The sequence below is a fragment of the Balaenoptera borealis genome (assembly GCF_965194805.1).
Source record: "Balaenoptera borealis genome assembly, chromosome: 18".
In the NCBI taxonomy this organism is placed as follows: Eukaryota; Metazoa; Chordata; class Mammalia; order Artiodactyla; family Balaenopteridae; genus Balaenoptera; species Balaenoptera borealis.
In genome coordinates this window covers 24,560,377-24,584,145 of record NC_138877.1, presented here as the reverse complement: position 1 = coordinate 24,584,145, position 23,769 = coordinate 24,560,377, and the positions used below count along the sequence as shown (strand labels likewise).

Genomic DNA, 23,769 nt, shown 5'->3' with positions numbered 1-23,769 from the left:
ACACTTGGGGACCTGGGTCTTAATCTCTTAGACGATATATAAATTGTGGGAAGAGTACAGGGCTCCCTCCTCTTGACTATAAGACTGAAAATATTCATCCGCTGATGTTCAGATGTGACTTCCTTGCTGCTTAGGATCAGTGAGTGACCTTGAACGGCTCTGGGCTGATGTGAGAGATTCTAGATATTGATCAGAAACCATTTTCCAGATAGTGTTGCCTGTGTGGAAGAGCTTACCTGCCCGTGCCCAAGGCATGAGTTTTGAACTCAGCAAAGCTTCAAGAAGCCATCTCCTCCGACCACCCCGGCCCTGTCTCCCTCTGAATGCATCTTTCTGACTCGGTCATATATTTCTGTTACGAGAAAGCTGAGCGAATGAGAGTGAGTGGTTTAGAAGAGGCAGAGGAGAAAAAGAAATATGCAAATATCATTCTCAAGAGCAGAAATAGTATTTAACTGGAAAATGGCCTGTTTGGGGATACACAGTTTTAGGGACCCATGTGCAATTTACATGCCCAGCCTAATTTAAATCAGTTCCTGTCTCTCCTTCCGTTTCTGATCATTCATATACCCAGCTGTGGCCTTTGGGGAAATCCCAAGAAAAACAGCTCTGTTACAGGCTGGACTGAGCCTGCCTTCCTTCTTCCCGTCAGCACTGGGGAGGGCAGAATCTAAATGTTATCTTAACAACAGTCGTGGTAATGGTGATGCCGTCTGATCTCAAGGAAACTGTGTTGTGCTAAGTGGAATTTTTAAAAAGCTCTTTCACCAGAGTCAGCAAACCTCCTGTGTTGCGAAGGCCGGGCCGAGTCCCCTGCTTTAATGCAGCATCCCCCTGACACTCGGTTTGTTTCTGATTAACCAGAGCAGGTGCCCCGGGCCGCTGTGCAGGAGAACCTCAGCATCGGGGTCTGGCGGCAGCTCCAGGATTATGAGCCTTCTGGCAGTCTGTGCAGGTACAAGGCCCTGGTGGATACTTAGAGGGCAAACCTCTCATTATTTTGTTTTCTGCTTGAAGCCCCAAGGATATGGAATTCCAGTATATAGCAGTAATTTGCCCTCTGGATTAAAAAGTCTAAGTATCCTCTCAGCCTCACTGGGATAGAAAGAATATTCGGTCCAATCCCTGGCACCCAGGAGTTTTAGTCAGAACACTTTTTGATATATTTTCAGGCGTGAGGAAAGAATTTGACAGCCCCACTGAGCATTTTGTCCAGGAGGTGAAGGGCTGTCTGGGAGAGACCAAGACCCTGTATATTTCCTCTGTGAGGGAAATACCTTCTTTATTATCTTCTAAAACAAAGGTATCAGTCTGAGATGAAATGGAATTCCCCTTGACCGAATCCCTTCCGGAAAGGCCCTTCATCTAAGGGCCAGAGACCAGGTGTGTGAATTCTCTCCTTACTGAGGGAGACCACACAGATCTCACCCGAGCAAGTGAATGATGGACACTGTCCTGAGGGTAAGAATAGAACAAGAGCTCCTACCCATCAAATAATCAATTATACCTGGATGTGCACACACACACACGCGTATGCAACTCACATGTGCACGCACATTTCATTGACATACAGATCATCAACCTGCACTGATGGGCCAGAGGAGACAGGAGCCCTACAATTCTTAGATGAATGATGAGTGGATTCCTTGGCCATTTCAGCTCATACTGAAACAACCCCTACTTCTTCACAAAGGCTTCCCACTTGGGATTTCCAGAAAGGGAAGGAAAGAAATGTCAACAATACAAAGGAAGGATAATAGCAACAATAGGAATCCTTTCTTGAGGGCTTATTCTATGCCAAGTACAGTGGTGCAAGTGGCATTTCATTTAATCCTCCAGGCAAAGGTAGTGGTGATATTATGCAGAATGGTATTGGAGAAAGAAAAACAAACAAACAAAGTAGGTCTTCAAAGCTTTCTTTCAACAAAGTAGCAACGTATCACCCCTCCTCCTCATTTCATCTGAGTTCATGTGAGCGTTTTCTGTCACCCTCCCCTCCCCCCATGGAAGTGAGGGGAGGCCACAGGGAAGGCAATGACATGATTCTGAACGTCAAGACTCTTCCAGTCTCCTCCTTCCATCTCACTCTGTATGGTCTACCCTGTCACCAGCTGCGGGAGAGTAAGAGGGCATGGATCTCTATGACTGAAAAACACTTTTTGTTCCAGATGACTTCTCTCAAAGGTGAAGTATAAGACCCATTAGAAAGGTCAAGCGGTTGTGGGACTGTGAATTGATAAGATCATATGAATCAAAATTAGATGACAGTGTAGCAGGGTAATCGATACTGACCACTGAAGATTCAGAATGACTTCAGGTGTGTGTATTCAGGTCAGAGAGCTGTGGGCCTGGTCCTGCACATCCCAGGCGCTTTGCTGTGCTCTATGGAAGTGCTTCTTACTTCCATTTTCCTTCTCAGCAGGACACTTAGCAAACTGCCCAGTGACAGGCTTAGTATCTCTGTCCCCTTCCAGGGCTCCCCAAGGCAGTACTGGTTAATGCCATCACTTGATTTTCACGCAGGCCCCCTCACTATTCACTGGAATTTGATACATAAATTGAGCTCTTTTCGTCCCTTCTCTTTCAGCGCACAAACACCCCAGTGGGCTAGGAGGGTAGCTGGTCTGCAGAGGAGAAAAACTAGCCTCACAGAAATGAGGAGTGATGTCCTGACCCTGGGTATGACCCTCGAAGGGCACAGCTGAGAGGAACTTTTGTAGTCATTTTTTTTTTTTTTTCAATTGGAGAATGATGCTAAAAAACCACCATTAATACAGTTTTCTTGAGCGTCATATCAGATTTTTATGTTATTTGAGGTGATCTTTCCTCTTTTGTGTGGAGCCCTTAACGTAGAATCCTGTGAGAATATGGTCTAAGGATAATGCCCCATCAGTTACCCTGACATGATTTCTCCCTTGTGGTGGGAACTTTCAGGCCAACCTGCACTTTTAAATCCCTCATATGCTTTTCAAAGTAATTTGGCATCTGCTGAAAGTCATTGTCATTTTCGATAACTGCTTTTCTCTCTACAAAGACAAAAGCAAGTGAAAAGAAGACAACTCTCTGCCAGAAACTGAGTTCTTGTGAAGAAGTACAGATAATCCTCCATACACTATTATATCCCTAACCCAGCTCACGCAGCTTCGACCTGCAGCCAGCAATCAACATGCTACATTTTAGCAATGCAAGTTGAGAAAAAGGATTTACCTTGGAGTCCAGCTGCTGCATGTATGACCAGAGATATTCTATATTGGCTCCAAAAGGGTGGACGTGAAGAAACGTTGATATGATGCCTGAATTAAAAAGACAAACACTGGACATTATTGAGAGGCAAATAAAAGTCTCAGGCGAATAATGTCATCTGACCCCAGTGACAGTTTTGTCAGGCTGAGTCGTGGTCTTGCCATTTCTAACAGCTCTCGGCAAGCATTCAATAACTGCACATTTTGAAGACGGTAACGGTAACATGGCCAACAGAACACTGTCTCCTGGAACGACAGTAGTTGGAAAAGCGAGACCCTGAGAAAACACATAGATGAATGAAGGTATTTCTAAACAAAGACTCCTGGAAGCATTTCAACTACCAATTTTATGCTTGATTTGCCAATATAAAATTGTAGTTATTAGAAGGATAAAATGATCCCTTTTCTTTCCCTCACTAGACTCTGTAGTATGAAAACGGCTCCTACAGCTGTGTCAGATTCCCCTGATAATTACAGCTGCTAGTTACGGAAAGTATTTAATCCATATTTCCCCTCACTGCCACTGAAGGAAGCACAAATCCTTTGCCGTTTCCCCCTGGCTCTTGCTGTGGTTTAAAGGGAGCTAGCCTGCTCTCTCCTTCTCGCTGCTGTAATTTACAAGACCATTTTAAAAGGCCCAGGAACGGATGGTTTGGCTGGAGTTTGATTATAAATCAGAGGGCTTTTCCATCGTGAAATTCAACTGTCAACATTGTAGAGACAAATGAAAAGCGGAACGTTAGTGTCGGGGCTGATGTAAAAGCATTACCCTCCTTCCCTCCCTGCTCTTATATCCAAAATCAAAATGATGAAGATGAGGACGTCAACTCCATAGGCTGTATGCTCCTAGAAACTGTGTTCAGACTGACATTTTTGGCTTCTCTTTGAAACAGGCTTTGAGATGAATCCAACTTGAGGATAAGGCCTCAACGTTCTGTTTATTGTGATGCTTTGGTGCTCGAAAGCCAAAGGTCAGAGGGAAGACCCACACTTGTTTGAAATGCAGTCGGGGCAAGCACGGGCCAAGCACATCGTTCTGTACTAGGTCATGCTACGAACTGCAGGGTGGCCTTGCATTGACCTGGGAGAGGGTCTCATGGCCCCCTGATCTCCTGTGTGGTGCTTGGGATGTTCTGGATGAGTGTCAGTTTTTAAAGAAAAGTTCTCAGTTTATGCTTAGGCTGAGAACAGAGGACCAAAGAGTCTACGCAAGTACTTTCAAGACCTACCCTCAGAACACTGCTTTTCTGTGGGTGTTCTTGGTGGACAGTGAAATGAGGAACATAGAGACGATTAGTTACATTTCTCCGTAAAGCTAAAACCTCAGTCTTCAGAGATTGACCTTTTCCCGGAAATATAAAGAAATATTGTTTTATTCTGAGATTATGTTCTTTGTTTTTTGTTAAAATGTCCTTCTCTTATGAAGTAATGGTGACGATAGAAGGTAACAATGGTAGTTTTAATCTCTTTAAGTGGCAAATAGCCATTTTTAATATACATAAGTGGGATTGTTTTGCCCCCCTCCTACCACTTTGTTAATTTATGTTTTAACTGTATAGACCTGGCAACTACTTCCCTGTGTCTGAAATTCTCAAATCTCGTGAGGTGGCACTATAAGTAATTCTGTTACCAATAAGAGTTAAAGTATAGAATCTCATGAATGATTTACTTAGAAAATAAATTAGAAGTATTTAAAAAAATAACATTTCCATTTGCATTCCTTAAGTGGGAGAGAGGGGGCAGAATTCTTATGGGGAATTGATTTTTTTTTTTTTTTTTTTTTTGGCCTCGCCATGCTGCGTGGCTTGTGGGATCTTCGTTCCCCGACCAGGGATTGCACCTGGGCCCTCAGGAGTGAAAGCACCGAGTCCTAACTACTGGACCGCCAGGAAATTCCCAAGGGGAACTGCTTCTATTTCAGGATGGTGAGTGGGGCTTTCCCTGCTGTCCCAGGCTGAGGACAAGTGGTACTATGTCTACTGCTTTCCACAGAGAGCCTCCAACAAATGGTAGGCAGACCCCTGCCCCCTAGGAGGACAGGGAAGGGAGAAGGAGTAGTCAGTGCTGGCTGGCTTTGTGAGAAGGCGAGGGTGTTCCTAGTGAGAAGCTTTTCTCTTCTCTTAAATGCGATGCTCCCAGGGACGGGAGGAGGCGCCTCAAGAGAGCGGCTTGTAGAGACTGGAGGGGCCCTGCAAGGTGGCGAAGCACATTCCTTTCCTTGGCTGGACTTCCGCTTAGGCAGCAGACTGACTAATCTGGCTTTGTGCCCAGCTGAGCACAGGGGAGGCGGTGGGGTGCTGTAGCCTTTGAGTGACACGAATGTGTGAGTTTCCCATGGGACAAGGGGGTATCTCAGAAGGTAGACGGGCTTGAGCAGCCTTACGAGTATCCCAAGGGCCCCAGCAAATAGAGAAAAACGTTTTTTATGTTAATATCCCTACAGGACAAAGAATCATCGACATCTCCTGGATAACCTGCAGCCTCTCCTATAAATGCCCTTGGGAGTGTGACAGGAAGTTAGTGAAATGCCTCCAACAGAATGAATAGGATGGTTCAGAAGAGGATGGGGGTGGGGCTGACAACTCTTGACCTAAGAAGATGAAGGAGGAAATTCAGGGATACCAGAAGTGGGAGGACCTGGAGTGGCCGCTTTTCTTGCCTCTGGGATGATGGCCTCCCTCACTGTTTACTGTCCCACAGCCCTAATCTTGGGTCTGTAACTCCAAGGAACTCTGCCCTTAGACAGTATTTGTGTGTTCTGGTTCAGTAGCAGGAATATAGTATACATTTACAATAAATGTATGTTGAATGAATTTATCCTCTGGAACTGAGAATGACCAGTGTACTTCTTTAAAATTTCTACTGTTCTATTATTGACAAATGAGGAGAAATAAGAACCTTAAAAATTGCTACCAGTACTAACCAAGGATGTAGTACTCTTTCAAAAACCAGGTAACTTTGAGGAATTTATTCATCAATGATTCCTGCCCTTAACTCATCCTGTTCATCCTGTTATGAATTCAGGACAGAGTAACTTGGATATTTTGGGCATGGAAACTTTTTATTGAAACTATTTTGCTCATAAAGCTAAGGGGAAAATGCACGTGTGATTTCTATATATCTTTCTAAAATCAGATTAGAAATCCTAATCCGGACATGAGTATTTTTCCCTAGGAGAGTATTTAGAACCATCTTAGTGGTAGCTGATATTAACAAGCCATTAGCTTTTCTTTATAAAAGTTTAGCAATTGCCACTAAATACCTGTGGGGTCAAAGCAGGTAGTTAAATAAAGGTTTTCCAAGCTTTTCCTATGGATGGCAACCAAGTTCTTCAGTATTGCTAGAGATGCAGTAGAAATGGGAACCCGTAGTCATCACCCCCCAAGTACTGCACCCCTCCTCCTCCTCCCCTTGCTCCTGCCCATCCCAGTAGCATCACAGAAGCATCAGGCATGGCGTCTGAGAAAATGTACTTTCTAGGCCCTGGTTCTGGATCAGATTCACTTTGGGGAAGCTTCCTAAACAATCAAACTAAAGCCTCTTAAAGCTCCTTTAAAGGAACTGGGATATTTCCTGAAAATGGGGGGGAAAAAAAAAAAGGGATAGCAGTAATTCAAAATCCAATGAAAAATGCTACAAACCCAGAATTGGAAACTATTTATGGTTCTCTGCAAGACCATAAACACTATAAAGGCTGGGTAAAAGGAACACTAGGAACTGAGGGTGGAGAACTCAGCCATTACTGAACTGGTGGATCTCCAAAGGGATGGACTCAACAATTGGTCTTGGCTGGTTCCATGGAGAAGCGAGGTCTCCACATGTAAGAATGGGTTTCCCAACAGTGGGAAATACAACTGTAAGTAGCTAATTTAAGAAAATAAAGAAGGAATAGAGGAGGCTGTCAGTACTCTTGAGTATCCTGCACAGTTCAGGGCCTGAAACACTACTTTAGAAAGATACACAAGCCAGCTCCAGACAGCCTGTGGCAAATCCCTCATTAGGCAGGCCCATATAAACAAGCACATAAAGCATTTTGAGCTTTTTCCATCAACAGCATCTGGTTTATTCTCATTTTTAGATGTCACCAAGACCAAGGGAGTGACATTTAAATTAACCAAGTAGTGCTAGATTTTTACTGATTCATTTCCTTAGCAGCAATTAGGTGCCAAGGTCCTAGGGACACAGCATTGCTCAGACAGACAAGGTTCCTGCTCTTGGAGAACTTATATTCTAGGTAAGCAACACAGATGATAAATGCAAAGATTAAAAAAGGAGATATTTTCAGAGAGTGGTGGGCATATTGCAGAAAACAAAACAGGTAATAGGACAGGAGTGGGGAGTATCCTTAAGCTTGGTGGAGGGCTGCTTTACAGGAGGTCAAGGAAGGTGAATTTGCCCGTGTGTCAGATGAAGAGGAGTCAGCCACAGAGAGCCTGGGGGAAGGTGACTCAGGTACAGGACCAGCGAGTGCAAAGGACCTGAGGTGGAAATGAGGTGGCAGGAACAAACTTGGCTTCAGAGTGGTGCAGCATGCGTTTAGAGGTAGGTGAGGAGCCAGATCACGTAGGGCCCCAGTTTAAGGGGGTTGGATTAAGCTCTAAACGTAGTAGGAAACCAATGGAAGGGTTCTAAGCAGGGGCATGATATGAGCTGAATTATGTTTTCAAATTTTCATTCAAGCTGCTGTATGGTGAATAGACAAAAGGGAAACTGGGAAACCAATTAGAAGTGTTTGCAACAACCAATGGATCACTGAAGAAATCAAAGAGGAAATAAAAATATACCTAGAGACAAATGACAACAAAAACACCACGATCCAAAACCTATGGGACACAGCAAAAGCAGTTCTAAGAGGGAAGTTTATAGTGAGATAAGCTTACGTCAGGAAACAAGAAAATCTCAAATAAACAACCTAACCTTACACCTAAAGCAATTAGAGCAAGAAGAACAAACAAAACCCAGCATTAGTAGAAGGAAAGAAATCATAAAGATCAGAGTAGAAATAAATGAAATAGAGACTTAGAAAAAAATAGAAAAGATCAATGAAACAAAAAGCTGCTTCTTTGTAAAGATAAACAAAATTGATAAACCTTTAGCCAGACTCACCAAGAAAAAAAGAGAGAGGGCGCAAGTCAATAAAATCAGAAATGAAAAAGGAGAAGTTACAACTGACACCACAGAAATACAGAGGATCATAAGAGACTGGTATGAGCAACTATGCACCAATAAAATGGACAACCTAGAAGAAATGGACAAGTTCTTAGAAAGGTACAATTTCCCAAGACCGAACCAGGAAGAAACAGAAAATATGAACAGACCAATTACCAGTACTGAAATTGAATCAATAATTTAAAAACTTCCAACAAACAAAAGTCCAGGACCAGAAGGCTTCACAGGCGAATTCTACCAAACATTTAGAGAAGAGTTAACAGCTGTCCTTCTGAAACTATTACAAAAAATTGCAGAGGAAGGAACACTTCTGAACTCATTCTATGAAGTCACTATCACTATCACCCTGATACCAAAACCAGACAAAGATATTTTACAAAAAAAGAAAACTACAGGCCAATATCACTGATGAACATAGACACAGAAGTCCTCAACAAAATACTACTAAATCAACTCTAGCAGCACATTAAAAGGATCATACACCAGGATCAAGTGGGATTTATCCCAGGGACGCAAGGATTCTCCAGTATCTGCAAATCAATCAATGTGATACACCACATTAACAAACTGAAAACTACAAACCATATGGTCATCTCAATAGATGCAGAAAAAGCTTTTGATAAAATTTAACATCCATTTAGGATAAAAACTCTCCCAAAAGTGGGCACAGAGGGAACATATCTCAACATAATATACAGATTTCTTTTTCTCTTATGGACTCTTATTCTTAAAATTGTATTGATACTGGCACAAAAAGAGATATATAGATCAATGGAACAGGATAGAAAGGCCAGAAGTAAACCCACACACTTATGGCCAATTAATCTATGACAAAGGAGGCAAGAATATACGATGGAGAAAAGACAGTCTCTTTAACAAGTGGTGCTGGGAAAGCTGGACATCGACATGTAAAAGAATGAAATTAGAACATTCTCCAACACCATACACAAAAATAAACTTAAAATGGGTTAAAGACTAACTGTAAGACTGGATACTATAAAACTCCTAGAGGAAAACACAGGCAGAACACTCTGACATAAATCACAGCGAGATCCTTTTGGATCTGTCTCCAGGAATCTCAGCTCTGCAGAGGAATAGATGTCTCTAGACACAGTCATATTTTGCTGGAAACCTACAGAGGACTGACCAGAAGTCTGGAGAGCCATCAGGGAGGGGTTATGTGAAATCTGGGTCTCCCACTAAGCCACTAGGGGACACTGGTCTGTGGGTGGCTGCAGAGTGACAAGGCATTTATGAGAAGTGGAGAGAGACAAGACTGGGAGTGGGTAGCAGAAGACTGATCAAACACTTGTGGTTTGGTCTGATGTTTCTAAGTGCCTTGGGATTCTAAAAACCTTTAATTTTCCAAAAAGCAGTTTTTTCTACTTATTTGGTGATTATAATACTTGATCTTGTACAGTTAGTTTTTTAGTTTTTTAAAAAATATCTGTCCTTCTGTCTTATTTTAACTAAACTCCTGAGACTGTATTTGGGCCTTTCAGTAAATTGTTCCTTGTATCTGAAATGGCCTTGACAACTCCCCATCTAACCAGAGGAAACTCTATTCATCCTTTAGGGCTCCTTCAACTGTCCTTTCTTCCCATAAGGCATCTGCAGCAGAAGTAGCTCCTTCTCTGTGTTTCTGATTTTAGTTTCATGGTCATTAACTACTTTCTTTCTCACTAGTCTATAAAATTCTTGAGGGAAGAGATCACCTTATCACCACCGTCCGCTAAGATACGTCTTGGTACATGGCAGGCCAGTAGCTCCTAAAACACAGTCCCAGAGGTGACTGCTTCAGTATCACCTTGGACGTTAGTTTTACAATAAACAGAATCTCTGTGTGTGAGGACAAAGATTCTGTCTTTTAAACAGGCTGCCCAGATGATTCTTTTCCACAATGAAGGCTGGTAATTTTTAGAGTAGGCTCTTGACAAATGTTTGTTGATTTACTGATACGGACATTTGTGTCTTGGAAACAAGATTTAGGTCAATGACTCATTCTTTATGGTCAGTAGCTTTCAGACAAGAACACACACCCCAGATTACTTTTCTCAGGTGCAGCCTAAATATAGCCTCAACTCTATTCACTGAAAACACCAAAAAGTCGCCACTCAACCTTCTTTAAGTGTTTTTCTCTACATTTCCTTCATCTGCTTCCTAATACCCATGTGTAAGGGGGGACATTCCAATTCAGATATAGGCTGGCTGTGAGGAGATGGGTTAAATGGTGAGTGATGGAAATGGTGGTGGTGGTAGGAGGGGCGGGGCTTGATGTGAACAGTCATCTTGGTTACCCATAATATGTATGTCCTGATCCGCAGAGGAGTCACGATGGTATGTGAAGAAGCTTGCCTGATCGTTAAGAATGTGAGGATGGTTCTCAGGGGTCTGGGGGAGTTTGGAACAGCAACTTTATAAACAGAGTTGTTGAGAAGGTTATGACTATATTTGGATGGGATTTACAATGATGACCAGCATTGACAGGGTACCAGTCAGGGCTGCTGGGATTGGAAATGTGTTGTGTTGGAATTAATTAAAAAGCAAGAGAAGATGGAGTGATACAGACCCAGGGTTAGACTGTCAACATCTCCTCAGAGCTATTTGCCTGTCAATAAAAAATTTTGATCCATTCTCCTTCATAACAATTGCCAGGGGTTTCCAACCAAACACAGCTCCAAAGCTTTGGTCCTAAACCAGAAGTATTGACTCATCCTCTCCCACACAGGTTCAACACATGCCAAATCCAACATGTAGGGCACATGTGAAAGGAACTAGGAGTTCTGGCATAGACACTAGGCAATGTCAAGCTGACCTAATGTGTGGTTACCATACAGTTTTGTTTTGTTTTTTTTTTAATTTTTAAATTAAAAGAATTTTATTGAGGTATAATTGACGTATAACAATATAGTACTTTCAGGTGTAAAGCACAATGATTTGATACTTATATATATTGCAAAAAGATCACCATAGTAATTTTAGTAAACGTGTAAATACAGTTTAATACCATACAGTTTTGAGATATAAAATGCTACCCTCCAAAACTCCCATAAAAATGTAATTCTTTTAGGTTCAGTTATATGCCAACCTGTCTTCACAAGGATTGATTGCAAAATAAATAATCTAGCAATCAATAATGAAGTGCTTCCTAAGGGCCTAGCTACTTTAGTTGCGTTGGAACATAGCACTGGATGCCCGTTCATTGTCAAGCAGAAAGTTTGGTAGAATGGTGGAACTCCCAAGGGACTCAGGATCGAAATCTGCAAAGCTCCAAGTAGTGTTACTGATGAAATTCCACTGATCTTCTGTAATGTATATATAATTTATATGTCTTAAAGACACCAATTTTATAAAATGGTCGTGAGAATCTCTGGAAAGAATATATACTCTTTTGCCCGGATAAATTAATGTCACAAATAACTAGGATTGCTCTTTATTTAGGAAGCTCTAGCCTCAGTTTTATGTTTTCTGTAGATGAAATCCATTTGAATAGCTTATCTTTCACTCCCCTCTTCTCTTCCAGGCAATCAAGATTTGTGCCACTGTGCATTTTTTATATAACATCTGTGTGTCCCAAGAGGGTGTTACCTGAATTTATTCGCATATAGCACATATGCAGGCATCTAGATGTGCTGAAGATTTTGCCAATAAGCATTTCCAATACAAGGGAGATTTTCTGCTGTGCTCCTAGCCTTTTAGAGTGACTTAGAGCAGGCCTACTGTATCCTATATATGGGTTTAATTATTCCAAGGGAAGATTCCAGGGAAATTGCAGAGTATTCCTGACCCCTCCAGATGTATCAGAAGTCCAGGGGGCTCCCAGAATCATTCTCCCCACAAGTATTCTTCAGAAAAGAGTAGCCCCAGCACCAGAAACTCCTTTCTCTCTCTAGCCTGGTCCAGAGCAGTTTTGGACCCATATTCTGTCATTCTGTCTCTATCACAGTCCTTATATGGATTCCAGAAGCTGCAGGAGACGTCTTTATGGTCCCTACATTGAGATTTCTACGAAACATGTTAGCAGAGAGGCACATTTAATGGCGGGGACAACTGCACCCTTTGGCAAGATCCGTTTTGCCAGTCTTGGAAACTCTTCTCTACCCTGCCATTTTTTTGGATGATTACTCTCTCTTTGACTACAAAACAGTGTAAGTACCTAGGAATTTTGGGGTAGGGTTTGGGCAGGAAGTCACATCTGTAATAAAACTTCCATTAAACAGAGTAAAATAAAATATTGTGGTGGAGAGATAATGGAGAAATGAAGGGAAAATTAAACTCCTAAATTTAACCAAACCTTAAATCTCCAGCCTCCCTTCTACCTAAACAGTCTCATATATTGATTCAAATTGAGTGTCACATGCTGTTTTTCTTTTGCTCAACGCTGAACTTCAAATGCTAATATGAGGGACCAGTTTAAGAGACCAAAAGTGAGAGAAAAGGCCTGGAAAATTTGGAGTTGGTTGTACCTAATTTTTATTGAAGATCCCAACTTACTAAATTTTTAATCCCAAACACAGTTGAATTTACCAATTTTTAAGTTTTTTCTAATATTAGAGACCTCAGCAGAGTTGACACGTTATAAACGTGACCCTCGTATTTACTCCCATTAACCTACAGTGTGTAAAGCATATTGTTTTTAAACTTTTGAGGTGGCTGATTGAAAAAAATGTTGGTGTCATGTGTGTGTATACACATGGTCCCCAACTTACAATGGTTCAACTTAACGATTTTTTTGACTTTATGATGGTACGAGAGCAATACACATTTAGTAGAAACCATAGTTGAAATTTTGAATTTTGATCTTTCCCCCACCTAGTGATATGCAGTATCATATTCTGATGCTGGACAGCGGTATTGAGACGAAGCTCTCAGTTAGCCACACGATCATGAGGGTGAACAACCGACACACCATTCTGGACCCACACAACCAATTCTGTTTTTAACTTTCAGGCGGGTAGTCAATAAATTACATGAGATATTCAGCACTTTATTATAAAACAGGGTTTGTGTTAGATGTTGCCCAACTGTTAGCTAATAAGTATTCTGAGCATGTTTAAGGTAGGCTGGGCTAAGCTATGATGTTTGGTAGGTTAGGTGTATTAAATGCATTTTTGACTTACATATTTTAAACTTATGATGAGTTTATCGGCATGTAACCCCATCATGAATTGAGGAAGACGTGTGTGTGTGTGTGTGTGTGTGTGTGTGTGTGTGTGTATACACCTATAGTAATTTATATATAAGTACTGTAAAATAAAGTTATATATGTAAAATAACATAAATACTGTGTGTGTATGTATATAATCTATCCATCTATCTATACAGTAACTATTTAGCAGATATTGTAAATGAACTATGTTCTCCAAGTAGAACATAAAAGGAGAAGCAGCAGTCTATTGTGAGAGGAAGGAAATAAAGAAAATGGATACCCATTCCCATTTTTTTACCGTCAAGTGGTCTATATTATTCAGACTTAAAGAGGGAGGGTTTACTGCTGATCATTAATTATGTGCTCTGTTCATACCCTGAAAGTATCGTGGGGGAAATCACAACTTTGTCACACTGAGCGAAAGAGAAACAGTTGTCAGAGTTTGACACATTTTCCAATAGAAGAAAAATCCAGTTGCCAACTACATACAGGTTCATTTTGGGTTCCTGGAACTGATAGCACATCAGCATGTCTTATGAAATTTGTGCACGGCATGTTATTACAGCTGTATATCATCACAGAGAAAAAAAAATAATTGGTTTTCCTTGGAGTAGCTCTAAGTTGATGTCATATTCAATAACCTTGTAGTTGAAAAATCTATAGATGATGGATGAAGTTGGGACTATCTTTTGAATTTAATTCCTCCTGTGCCAGCTTCTACAGGACCTGACGTACCTGTCATTTTGAGGTGAGTGCCTGCAGTATTTAGAAAATGCGGCCAGGCGGTACTTCTGCCAGATAACGAACTATAGAAGAACAGTTTGTCTCATGTGTACAAGAGCCTCGTTCCTCACTCTTAATCATGCCATAGAGGAGCCAGGCTAAACTTGGAAGCTCACGCTGGGGTCAGTGCCAAGGTGCAGCTTGAATCAATGCTGTGCATCAGGGAGTGAAGCTGGGTGGCTTCTCCTTCTCTGGATTTGAGAACTCTGGAGACAGCCTTAAATATACAGGCTTCGAAGGTGGGGTCCCAGGCACGGTACCACCACAGCTCCATTGAGAAGACTTCCTTATGAGACTAAGAACTGCTTTTGTATACGCTGATGATCACTATCAAGTGGGGACAGGGTTGGATTGGGGGTTTGGGGTTAGCAGATGCAAACTGGTATATATAGGAGGGATAAACAACAAGGTCCTACTGTACAGCACAGGGGACTATATTCAATATCCCGTGATAAACCATAATGGAAAAGAATATGAAAAAGAATGTATACATATATGTATAACTGACTCACTTTTCTGTACAGCAGTAATACAACATTGTAATTCAACTATACGTCAATAAAAAAATAAATAAATAAATAAAGAGAGAATATTTAGAGCTTTCTCTGGTCCTGACAAAGAAAAAGCCAACTTAGATATATTTTATGGGGCAACTGAATATGTTTAGGTGAACAGCAACTTCCTTGCTTCTTCTTTCCCCTTCCTTAGTGGCCAGCTCGTCTTATTTATCTTGGATAAATGAGTCCAGACTTGGGCAGAGAAGCCTGGTTAGACTGTCCTAGATTGGCCTAGCACTGTATCATCAGCATTTCAGGTTTGGCCTTGGGACTGACCTCAGGACGTGGACGTACCTGAGGCTGGGGATCTGTCTTGGTGTGGAACTTTTGGACTGAACCCAACCTGATGTCCAGTTGTGTCCACATTTTGAAATTCAGATTTATAACATGTGAAATGCAAGTTAATCTGTTTTCCTTGTACTCAGTTTTATGTTGGATAACCAACTAATATACATAGTTACAGAAGAGCAAAGTCCCCACTGGCTTGTATGCCCCTAATTTGAAATGTGTGTAATACAATCTTGATGAAGTTAATCCTACCTCTGACAAAGCTTTTAAATCATTAACAAGTTGGAGGTGAATTACTTAAATATTGTTTAAGTGAATTATTACCTACGAGAGGACAGATGAGGAAAACAGAATCTCCTTACCGATTAGCAGAGCTTCTTTCTCTGATTTTAAGCCTGGGCTTCTTTTCTCAATATTGTTCTCTCGGTCTTGGTTGACCAATGCGACTGTCAACACATTAATTTCCTATAAAGTTAAAAAACAAAAACATACAGGTGTTTATGTAGATTCTGTGCATTCCAACAAAAGCCACCAGGTCTTTTAAACTCTATAAGAGGTCATCGCTTCCATTTATAACTGAAGATCAACTTTTATAAGTGATTGATCTATTTGCCCAAGAGTAGAAAAGTAATTCTAAAACTTAGCCTCCTAGCTACTGCTCCCAGCAAACTAAGTAACTCTTTGCAAAAGTGGCACATTCTGTGCAATTATCTTAACTTTTTTTTTTTTTTTTTTTTTTTTTTTTAAGAGCAGGTGATATACAAGCTGGCTTTTTATTTTTTATTTTTTATTTATTTAAACACTATTTTATTTATTTATGGCTGTGTCGGGTCCCCGTCTCTGCGCGAGGGCTCCCTCCAGTTGTGGCAAGTGGGGGCCACTCTTCATCGCGGTGCGCGGGGCCTCTCACTATCGCGGCCCCTCCAGACGCGCAGGCTCAGTAATTGTGGCCCACGGGCCCAGCCGCTCCGCGGCATGTGGGATCCTCCCAGACCAGGGCTCGAACCCGTGTCCCCCGCATCGGCAGGCAGACTCTCAACCACTGCGCCACCAGGGAAGCCCCCAATTATCTTAACGTTTTTAATCCATGTTTTGATAAAACTCTGTTAGCAAAAACTATTTGACTTTAGCTACTTTAACAAAGTTTTTATTTCAAATATGAAAAAAAATTCCTGAAAAGCATATACAGACTCATTTATAATACTATGCAAGTAATTTGTGTGAGTGTGTAGGGAAACAGGGCCTATTGGGAAGGTGAGATAGAACTGTTGTTAGGAGTGTTTAAGGTGAGTTAAGTCTATGTCCTTACACATAACTGCAAAAGGTAGATAAAGCAAAGGTTGGGAAATTGTTTTCTCTGGACACTAGAAATGAAGAATTGTACAGCAAGCCAGTATGTGAAACACTGAGGCTGGACTATTTTTAGTTCTTTTAGTATTTTTAATTTAAAAACAGAGAAAAAGATTTAACTCATATTCTCCCAGACTTGCTATTAGGACTCAAAATGGAGAATGATTTAATAGGAGATCAAATTTAATGATCAGAGACCTGCATATACGGGATGGTAGAATCATTAGGGTAGTGGAGTCTCATTGGAGGGAAATTTCTCACTTAAGATAGGTCTTAAAGAAGGACTAGCACATTGGACAAAGAGTTAAGGATACTGTTTCCATTAGATGATAAGGACTCTGTCAGAAGGACAAAGGGTAGGTAGGGAGGGACAAAGGACAACTTAGATGGTTTGGCAGGTGTTCCCAGGACTGGAATTGGTTACAGGAGAGATATTTAGCTAGTTTATATAAATTAACAGAGTTGGCCAGATAAAAGAATATAGGAAATTATTGGGAGCATTTTGAACATGTAAAGATTTTACCTGAAGGCATTCAAATTAAGACTGGTCCAAGGCAAGTCGAGCCAGTTAGACTTAAAAGGTCATTAGAAAGATGCTCTTATACTTCTAAAAAGGGATCTTGGGAAGCAGTCCCAGTAGAAACACAATCCAGAATTTGAAAACAACAAACCCAGAGGTGTATGTAGATGGGATCAGAATATTTTATAAAGAGAAGTCACAGGGAATTCCTTCTGTGATGAAATAACATATGGATGTGTTTTAAGGGCTTGAAGAGGTATAGGAGGAAACAGAGCAGAACGGGAACTCTCATATCCATTATAGTCAAAGGTGTGTCCAAAAAAAATATGAACTAGGATGATGATTGTATTATTTAAGAAAAATATAAATAATGAAGCTCGTGGCTGAGTGGAAACAGTCTCTCCAGGAAGGGGTGATCTGTTAACAGCCTGGATGATAACGGGCCAAATGAAATTACTGAGGAGAGTTTAGCAGACAACAGGCCCACATCAATTGCCAACACTGAGTGGTGTCCTGAGGCCATCACACAGTTAAGGATCCAGGTTTATTACGGAAAATGAACCACAGAGGGCAGGCAGCACATGAGGAGCCAGCAAGAAATGGCAAGGGCAGGCCAGACTAAGCCTAGTCAAGGTGCTGGAAGGCACCTGTCCCCATGTCCAAAGCTGGAGTCATAAAGAAAGGGGACTTGGAGCAGGCTCCAGCAGATGCTACTGAACCAACAAGTCTACAAGGAGCCAGACAGGCCTTACCAGTGACTGTTACTTTGATGATGTTTTAGGGTTGGCTACATGAGGATGGAAAACTAAGAGTCTGTGGAAGTATTTCTTGAGACTGAATATTGCAGCCTATGCTCTGCTGACCACAAACGGTGCGTTCCTGCATGGTCACTGTCTGTGACCGTGGAGCAGACACACCTCTCTGCCAGGCTCCGACAGCAAGCAGTCCAGCAGGCCTGGCCCAACAGAGACCCAAGGCTCGGCAGATGGTTCAGCCTTTGGGTACCACTGTGAGTTCTGTCCAGGGTGGAGATGTTGCTGCATTTCTGACTCCCCCGGAGGGAGAAGAAGAACTCTGCCAGGAAGCGGTGCAAGACTTAAGCTCATCAGGCAGGTTCCAGTTACAGTTGCATATTGTAATATGGTGGCCTCAAGAGCCTACAGAAGGGGAACTCTCATTTCCATTATAGTCAAAGGTGTGTCCAAGCATGTAAACAAGAGACTTGGGTCTTTAACATCCTTTAGTGAAGCAGACCAACTTGTGACCATTCAAAAGCGTTACTACTGACTAAGCGTCCTAGAGCCTAAGCCTGCCTCAGGCATGATATAAAAGCTCAGACCCTTCAGAAAGAGACAGACAAATACCATATGATATCACTTATCTGTGGAATCTAAAATATGACACAAATGAACTTATCTACGAAACAGACTCACAGACATAGAGATCAGACTTGTAGTTGCCAAGGGGGAAGGGAGGAGTTGGGGGAGGGAAGGACTGGGAGTTTGGGATTAGCAGATGCAAACTGTTATTTATAGGATGGATAAACAATGAGGTCCTACTATATAGCACAGGGAACTATATTCAATATCCTGTGATAAACCATGATGGAAAAGAATATGAAAAAGAATGTGTGTGTGTGTGTGTGTGTATATACACACACACACACACATATAAATATATATACATATATATGTATAACGGAAGCACTTTGCTGTACAGCAAAAATTAACATTGTAAATCAACTATACTTTAATAAAATAAATTTTTTAAAAAAAGTTCAGACTAATGCTGACAGAGTCACAGAATTAATGAGATGGGTGAATGCTTTTGTTATACATTTTGGCAGAGACATAATTTAAAGTTAATATGGGTGTGTTTTAAGGGTTAGAAGACAGGACAGTAGTTTTAGATAGCCACTTGATGTGCTGTGCTTTTATCTTTTTCCACTATAACAAAAAAGGCGAGGAGTATTGTAATGACTCGTGACTCACTGGTTCCTTAGAAAAGTAAAGTTAATTTGATTTGTCTGTATTTGTAGTAGAGTTGTTTAATTTAACAAGAGAATTACAGTTATTAGTAGGTGGCGAGTTTGGGGTTGTCTTCAAAGTACAAAGTAGATATAAGCAATATCCGTACCCTCTTTTTGTGTTTTCATTTAGCTAAATTATCATCCAATGTTTGTCAAAAGAGCTCCATCATTATAACTGGTTAAAGGGAGTACACAGAGAGAAGGTGGAACTAAATAATTCCCCAAGTCAAACCCTTCTTGCATTTAAGTTAAGCCTATTTTTACTTTTAGCCACTCAATAAATATTTATGCTGCATACATATATTACATGCCTACCACATGCCAAGGAATGCTAAGTTTGAAAGGATACTGAGTCTAAAAGTGGCAAGAAGTGCATGCTTATCAGCAAGCAATTCTTATAAAAGGTCTGTAAGAAAGCTTACAGGAAATGTCAGTAGATGAAGCTGGAGAAGTAGGTAGATCTGGACAAGGAGCTTGGATTTTACCTGGAAGGCTTAATGAATGAAGAGTGTTCAACACAGGAGTTACATGAACAATTCTGCATTTTAGGATATTGGTTTGCAGGAAGTGGAAGTAGAGGCAGGGATGCCAGGTTAGAGCCTATTGCAATTGTCTATTTAATTCTGACCTTTTCATAACGAGGGTAGAACCCAAGTCAGTGATGTGCAGAGGGCAAAACATAAGAGATATTTAAGAGGTAGAACTAAAAAAAATCTGATGACCTGGTGGATGAGGAAAATGCTGAGAATGACTAAGTGCCTCAGTGAAAAGGAAAATAGAGAAAGAAGCACGTACGGGTGAAGATAATTTGTCCAAATTTGAACTTAAGGTTTCTATGACATATTGTCAAGGTATCTGAGAGAAAGTAGGATCCACAGGTTTTTGAACTTAGAAGCAAGGCCCTGACAGCTCTTTTATGGCCCATTTCTCAAGTTAGTGTTTGTAGCCCACATCCCTGATGTCTCCTTCTGGGACAAAGAAAAGGCTTGCTTATTGCTTGATATAAAAGAGATGGCTCTCTCAAGCTCACTGTTCCTCTCCTGTAACATAATCCACTGTATGTTCAGGCTTCCACCTGGGCCCCTCTATGGGGGCATGATCAGCCTGTAAGATTCATGAGGATAAAGCTGGTGAAGCCAGGACCACTGTCTTGGGAGCACAGGATAGAACCTCAAATGGACATTTGCCAAAACCTTCTCTGAGAACAACCCATCACAAAAGGGACAAATTGACCATAAGGGAGCACATTTTCAAGGATATCAGAGGATGTAACCAGTTTGTGCTTCATCTCTAACTCTATAAATCCATGCTTCAAGTCTAAGTCCTGGTCCTACCTTAAGAGTTTCACATTATCTACCCAGAATGTTCCAACTTATCTCTTCAGTAATTGGGGAATACTTTTACTGGGATGTTGGATCGTAAGTTAGAAAGACTTTGCCCCTTTCTTAAAAACTTCACTGTTCTTTTGACTCATTCCTACCCCAAATCTCTGGAATATAGAAGGAAACTTTCATCATTAGAAACATAAAATTAGAAGACTCTTTATCTTTTATCACATACAAATCCTTTACCCTGATAGTTGTAATATACCCTGAAGAATTACGTGTCTACTGGTGAAGGTGTTCCAGATTGCAAACTGGATGTGGATCAGTGCAGATGGAGGTTATTAAGGACAAATTGTTAATGGTGTACAAAGCGTACACTAGGAAGGAAACATTAGGATGGGGATCAAGAGTTTCCGCACAGTGAGATCAATAGGATTATGAAATAATATTCCAAAGGAAGTGGTAAGAACACCATTCACTTGACACAGTAAAAAGCACTCCAGACTAGAAAATGCACAATAAGTAACAATTCTGCACTTGGCAGGAGAATGAACAAGATTATCTAATAAATCTTTTCTCAGTCTACCTTTTAGCTCTAATTTCTGTGATACTTAGAAGGAATCATTAAAGGGCTGGAAGAAGAGGTTTTTCAACAACTGAAACTAGATATCATGGAGGTTTTTTTTTAGACTTCTTAAAGGTTAAGCTACTCAAAGGCAGAAATTTCCCCTCTAAGAGTCCTTGTCAATTACTTTAAGAAACGGTCAAAGTAATTTATCCATTTAGAAAAGCTCTTTTTTAATAATTTACTGAGCTAGAATTGTGCTTTGCTGTTGTTTTGGTTTTGTTCCCCTATACCTACCCAAGCCCCTAAGAACCAAGAATACGGTTTCTTCAGCCTGATAAAATCCTTTCGTTATTCCTTTCACTTCATTATTCCTGTGACCTGCTTAACTTTAGTGCTATTTGCTTTCTGCTGCAAAGCTTCTTGAATACATGGTGCATACCCACTGTATCTACTGTCTCACCACCTGAAACCTCAGCTTTCTCATTAATCACCCGATGAAACTATCCTTTGAAAGATTTTCAGTGACTATTTTCTCAGTCTTCGTACCATGTGATATTTGACATCACTGACTCTGCCCCCTTAAACCATCTGCCTCATTTGCTTCTGTTACATAAGAAGTCCTGGTCTTTTTCCTCCTAATTTTTTATTTCATCTTCATTGGTTTTTTTCTTCCCTCTGCTGGCCCAGTACACATGGATAAGAAGGTTACTTTCTCCTTTTATACTCTAACTTTGGTACTTTTGCCAAAGCTCAGTCACCACTTTTTCTTCTCTGTTTCCTTTGATCAGAGTTCTTTCATTCTCACGGGTTCAACTATCATCACACTTAACCCTTTAACTTCTGTTCCTTATCATCAACTGACCACTGGGTTTGTTTGCTTGAAATTATCACTTCCCATTTCAAATTCAGAATGAGAGGTGGTAGGAGACATACTACATGCTTAAGTTTTAGCCTTGGCTCTTCCACTAATAGTTAGTTGACCTGGGGCAAGTTATGCAACATCTTTAAGCCTCAGATCAGTTGTCTAAAAATGAGGGTGCTGGGTAGGGTCCATCACCTCTGAATAATGCTTTATGGAACCCCATCAGCTCTACAGAGGTGACATGGAAGGTCCAAGGAGCGGATGTCTAGAATTCCCACTCCATTACTACTTGCTTCTGTTTTATAATACAGGACTTCTATTTAAGGCTTCATTGAAAGGAATGTCCTTATTTTGAAAAATGTGTGAATCCAAGTCCTTCCTGATGTGGTGGTTCTTCTAAAATTCTATAATTTTATGGCTAAAGTCCAATTCACCTCACACGTCAGACTGCATTTTCTTCTAACTTTTCTGTTTCTATTAGTAGCACCGTCATTCTTCCACTTGCAGGCCTTTGATTCATTCTCTTCTATCCCCTAAGGCCTCTCTAGATCTGAATTCTATCAAGTATCTGTGAAATGTCTCTCATTCCCCTTCCGCATTTCCACCACCAGTGCTCTACTATCAGTTCTCCTCGTTTCTTACTTGTCTGTGCCTTTGGTTTCTTCCTCTTCCAGCCCACCTTACATGATATTACCAGATCAGTTTTCTAAAATGCCACTTTCATCTTGTCAATCTCCAATTTAAAACTCACTCCGATGCTTTCCAATAACCCATGGGAAAATGCCAGATTGAGCCCGGCATTCAGGTTCAATCCTACCGATACAGCCTACCTATCTCCTTTAGATGTTCTGTCCAGATACGTTCTTAGAAAGCTCTCTCCTTTTCTTCACCACCTCCTACATATATTTTTATACACAGCACAAGTCCCGTATCTCTTAAGGGCATTTATTCCAGGCTATCTGTACATTTTCCTTATCTCAGCACATTTCCCCTGTCACTTCTGTGGCAGCTGGCCACTTATACATTTGGAATAAACTGAGTCACCTGTGTTTGCTTCCTCAAAAAAACTGCCAACTTCTTAAGGGCACTCACCATATCCAAGCAAGTGAGACAGCATGGCCGAAAGGGATCCGTGTTCTAATTCTGTCACCATTATTTACGTACTAGGTAACTTTAGGCAGGGTTATCTCTGAACTTTCTTTTACATAAATCATGGATAATAACCTATACCTATCCCCCGGGGTGCTGTGAAGACCAAATGTCATATGTGACATGGTGCTTTTGAAAACTATAACCTTCCAGGAATATTGTGGCATCACTATTATCATGATTGTTACTCACTTTTCTTACCCTCAGGACTGAGTGGATACGGCACAGGTGCATAATACATACTTGGGGTACTGAATCTAGGTGAGAATTCTGTATAAGACCTTGACTACAATTATATAAAAACATGTATGCAAAAGTGATAAACTGTCATGGGATTCAAATTGTACATATTTTCTGTTTTCTAAATGTTCTGTGGCACTGTTCTTCTACTGCTATCCTTATACTTTAAAAAGAAATAAAAAGAAGCCTAGGACAGGCAGATGCCATTTTGAAGAGCTATATGTAAGCACAGCCACTAGCTGACTACTTCACTGGGTAACATACCAAACGACATCCTCCCCACACCACACACGTATGAAATCTACCCTGTGGCCCTCCAAGGGCTGGCGGGCCCTATAGGTCCTAGCGCAAGGTGAATGGGGCAGTTGTCAAGATCCGCAAGGTGAAGATTCCCCATGTCACTTCCCACACCGTCACCGCCACACCATAAGGCCTCACACACCATGGAATCAAGGGCCCCGCAGACTACGGTCAAGATGCCAGTTAGCTACTTCAGTATCCTTTACTCAGAATTTTTTCAGAGTACCCAAAGCAATCC

At 41.1% G+C, this 23,769-nt stretch overlaps 1 protein-coding gene across 6 annotated transcripts in view; it reads right to left on the bottom strand.

Annotated features, from left to right (window-relative positions):
- Positions 1-23,769, bottom strand: part of ENOX1 (ecto-NOX disulfide-thiol exchanger 1) — a 300,621-nt gene that overhangs the window by 52,968 nt on the left and 223,884 nt on the right. For 5 of the 6 annotated variants that reach the window (XM_082365423.1, XM_082365418.1, XM_082365420.1 and 2 more), the window contains 2 exons: positions 15,551-15,653; positions 3,208-3,293 (listed from right to left, as the gene is read on the bottom strand). In XM_082365423.1, coding sequence (XP_082221549.1) covers positions 3,208-3,293; positions 15,551-15,653 — 189 coding nt within the window. The remainder of the gene's footprint in view (positions 1-3,207; positions 3,294-15,550; positions 15,654-23,769) is intronic. The other variant, XM_082365422.1, reaches the window with a different exon arrangement.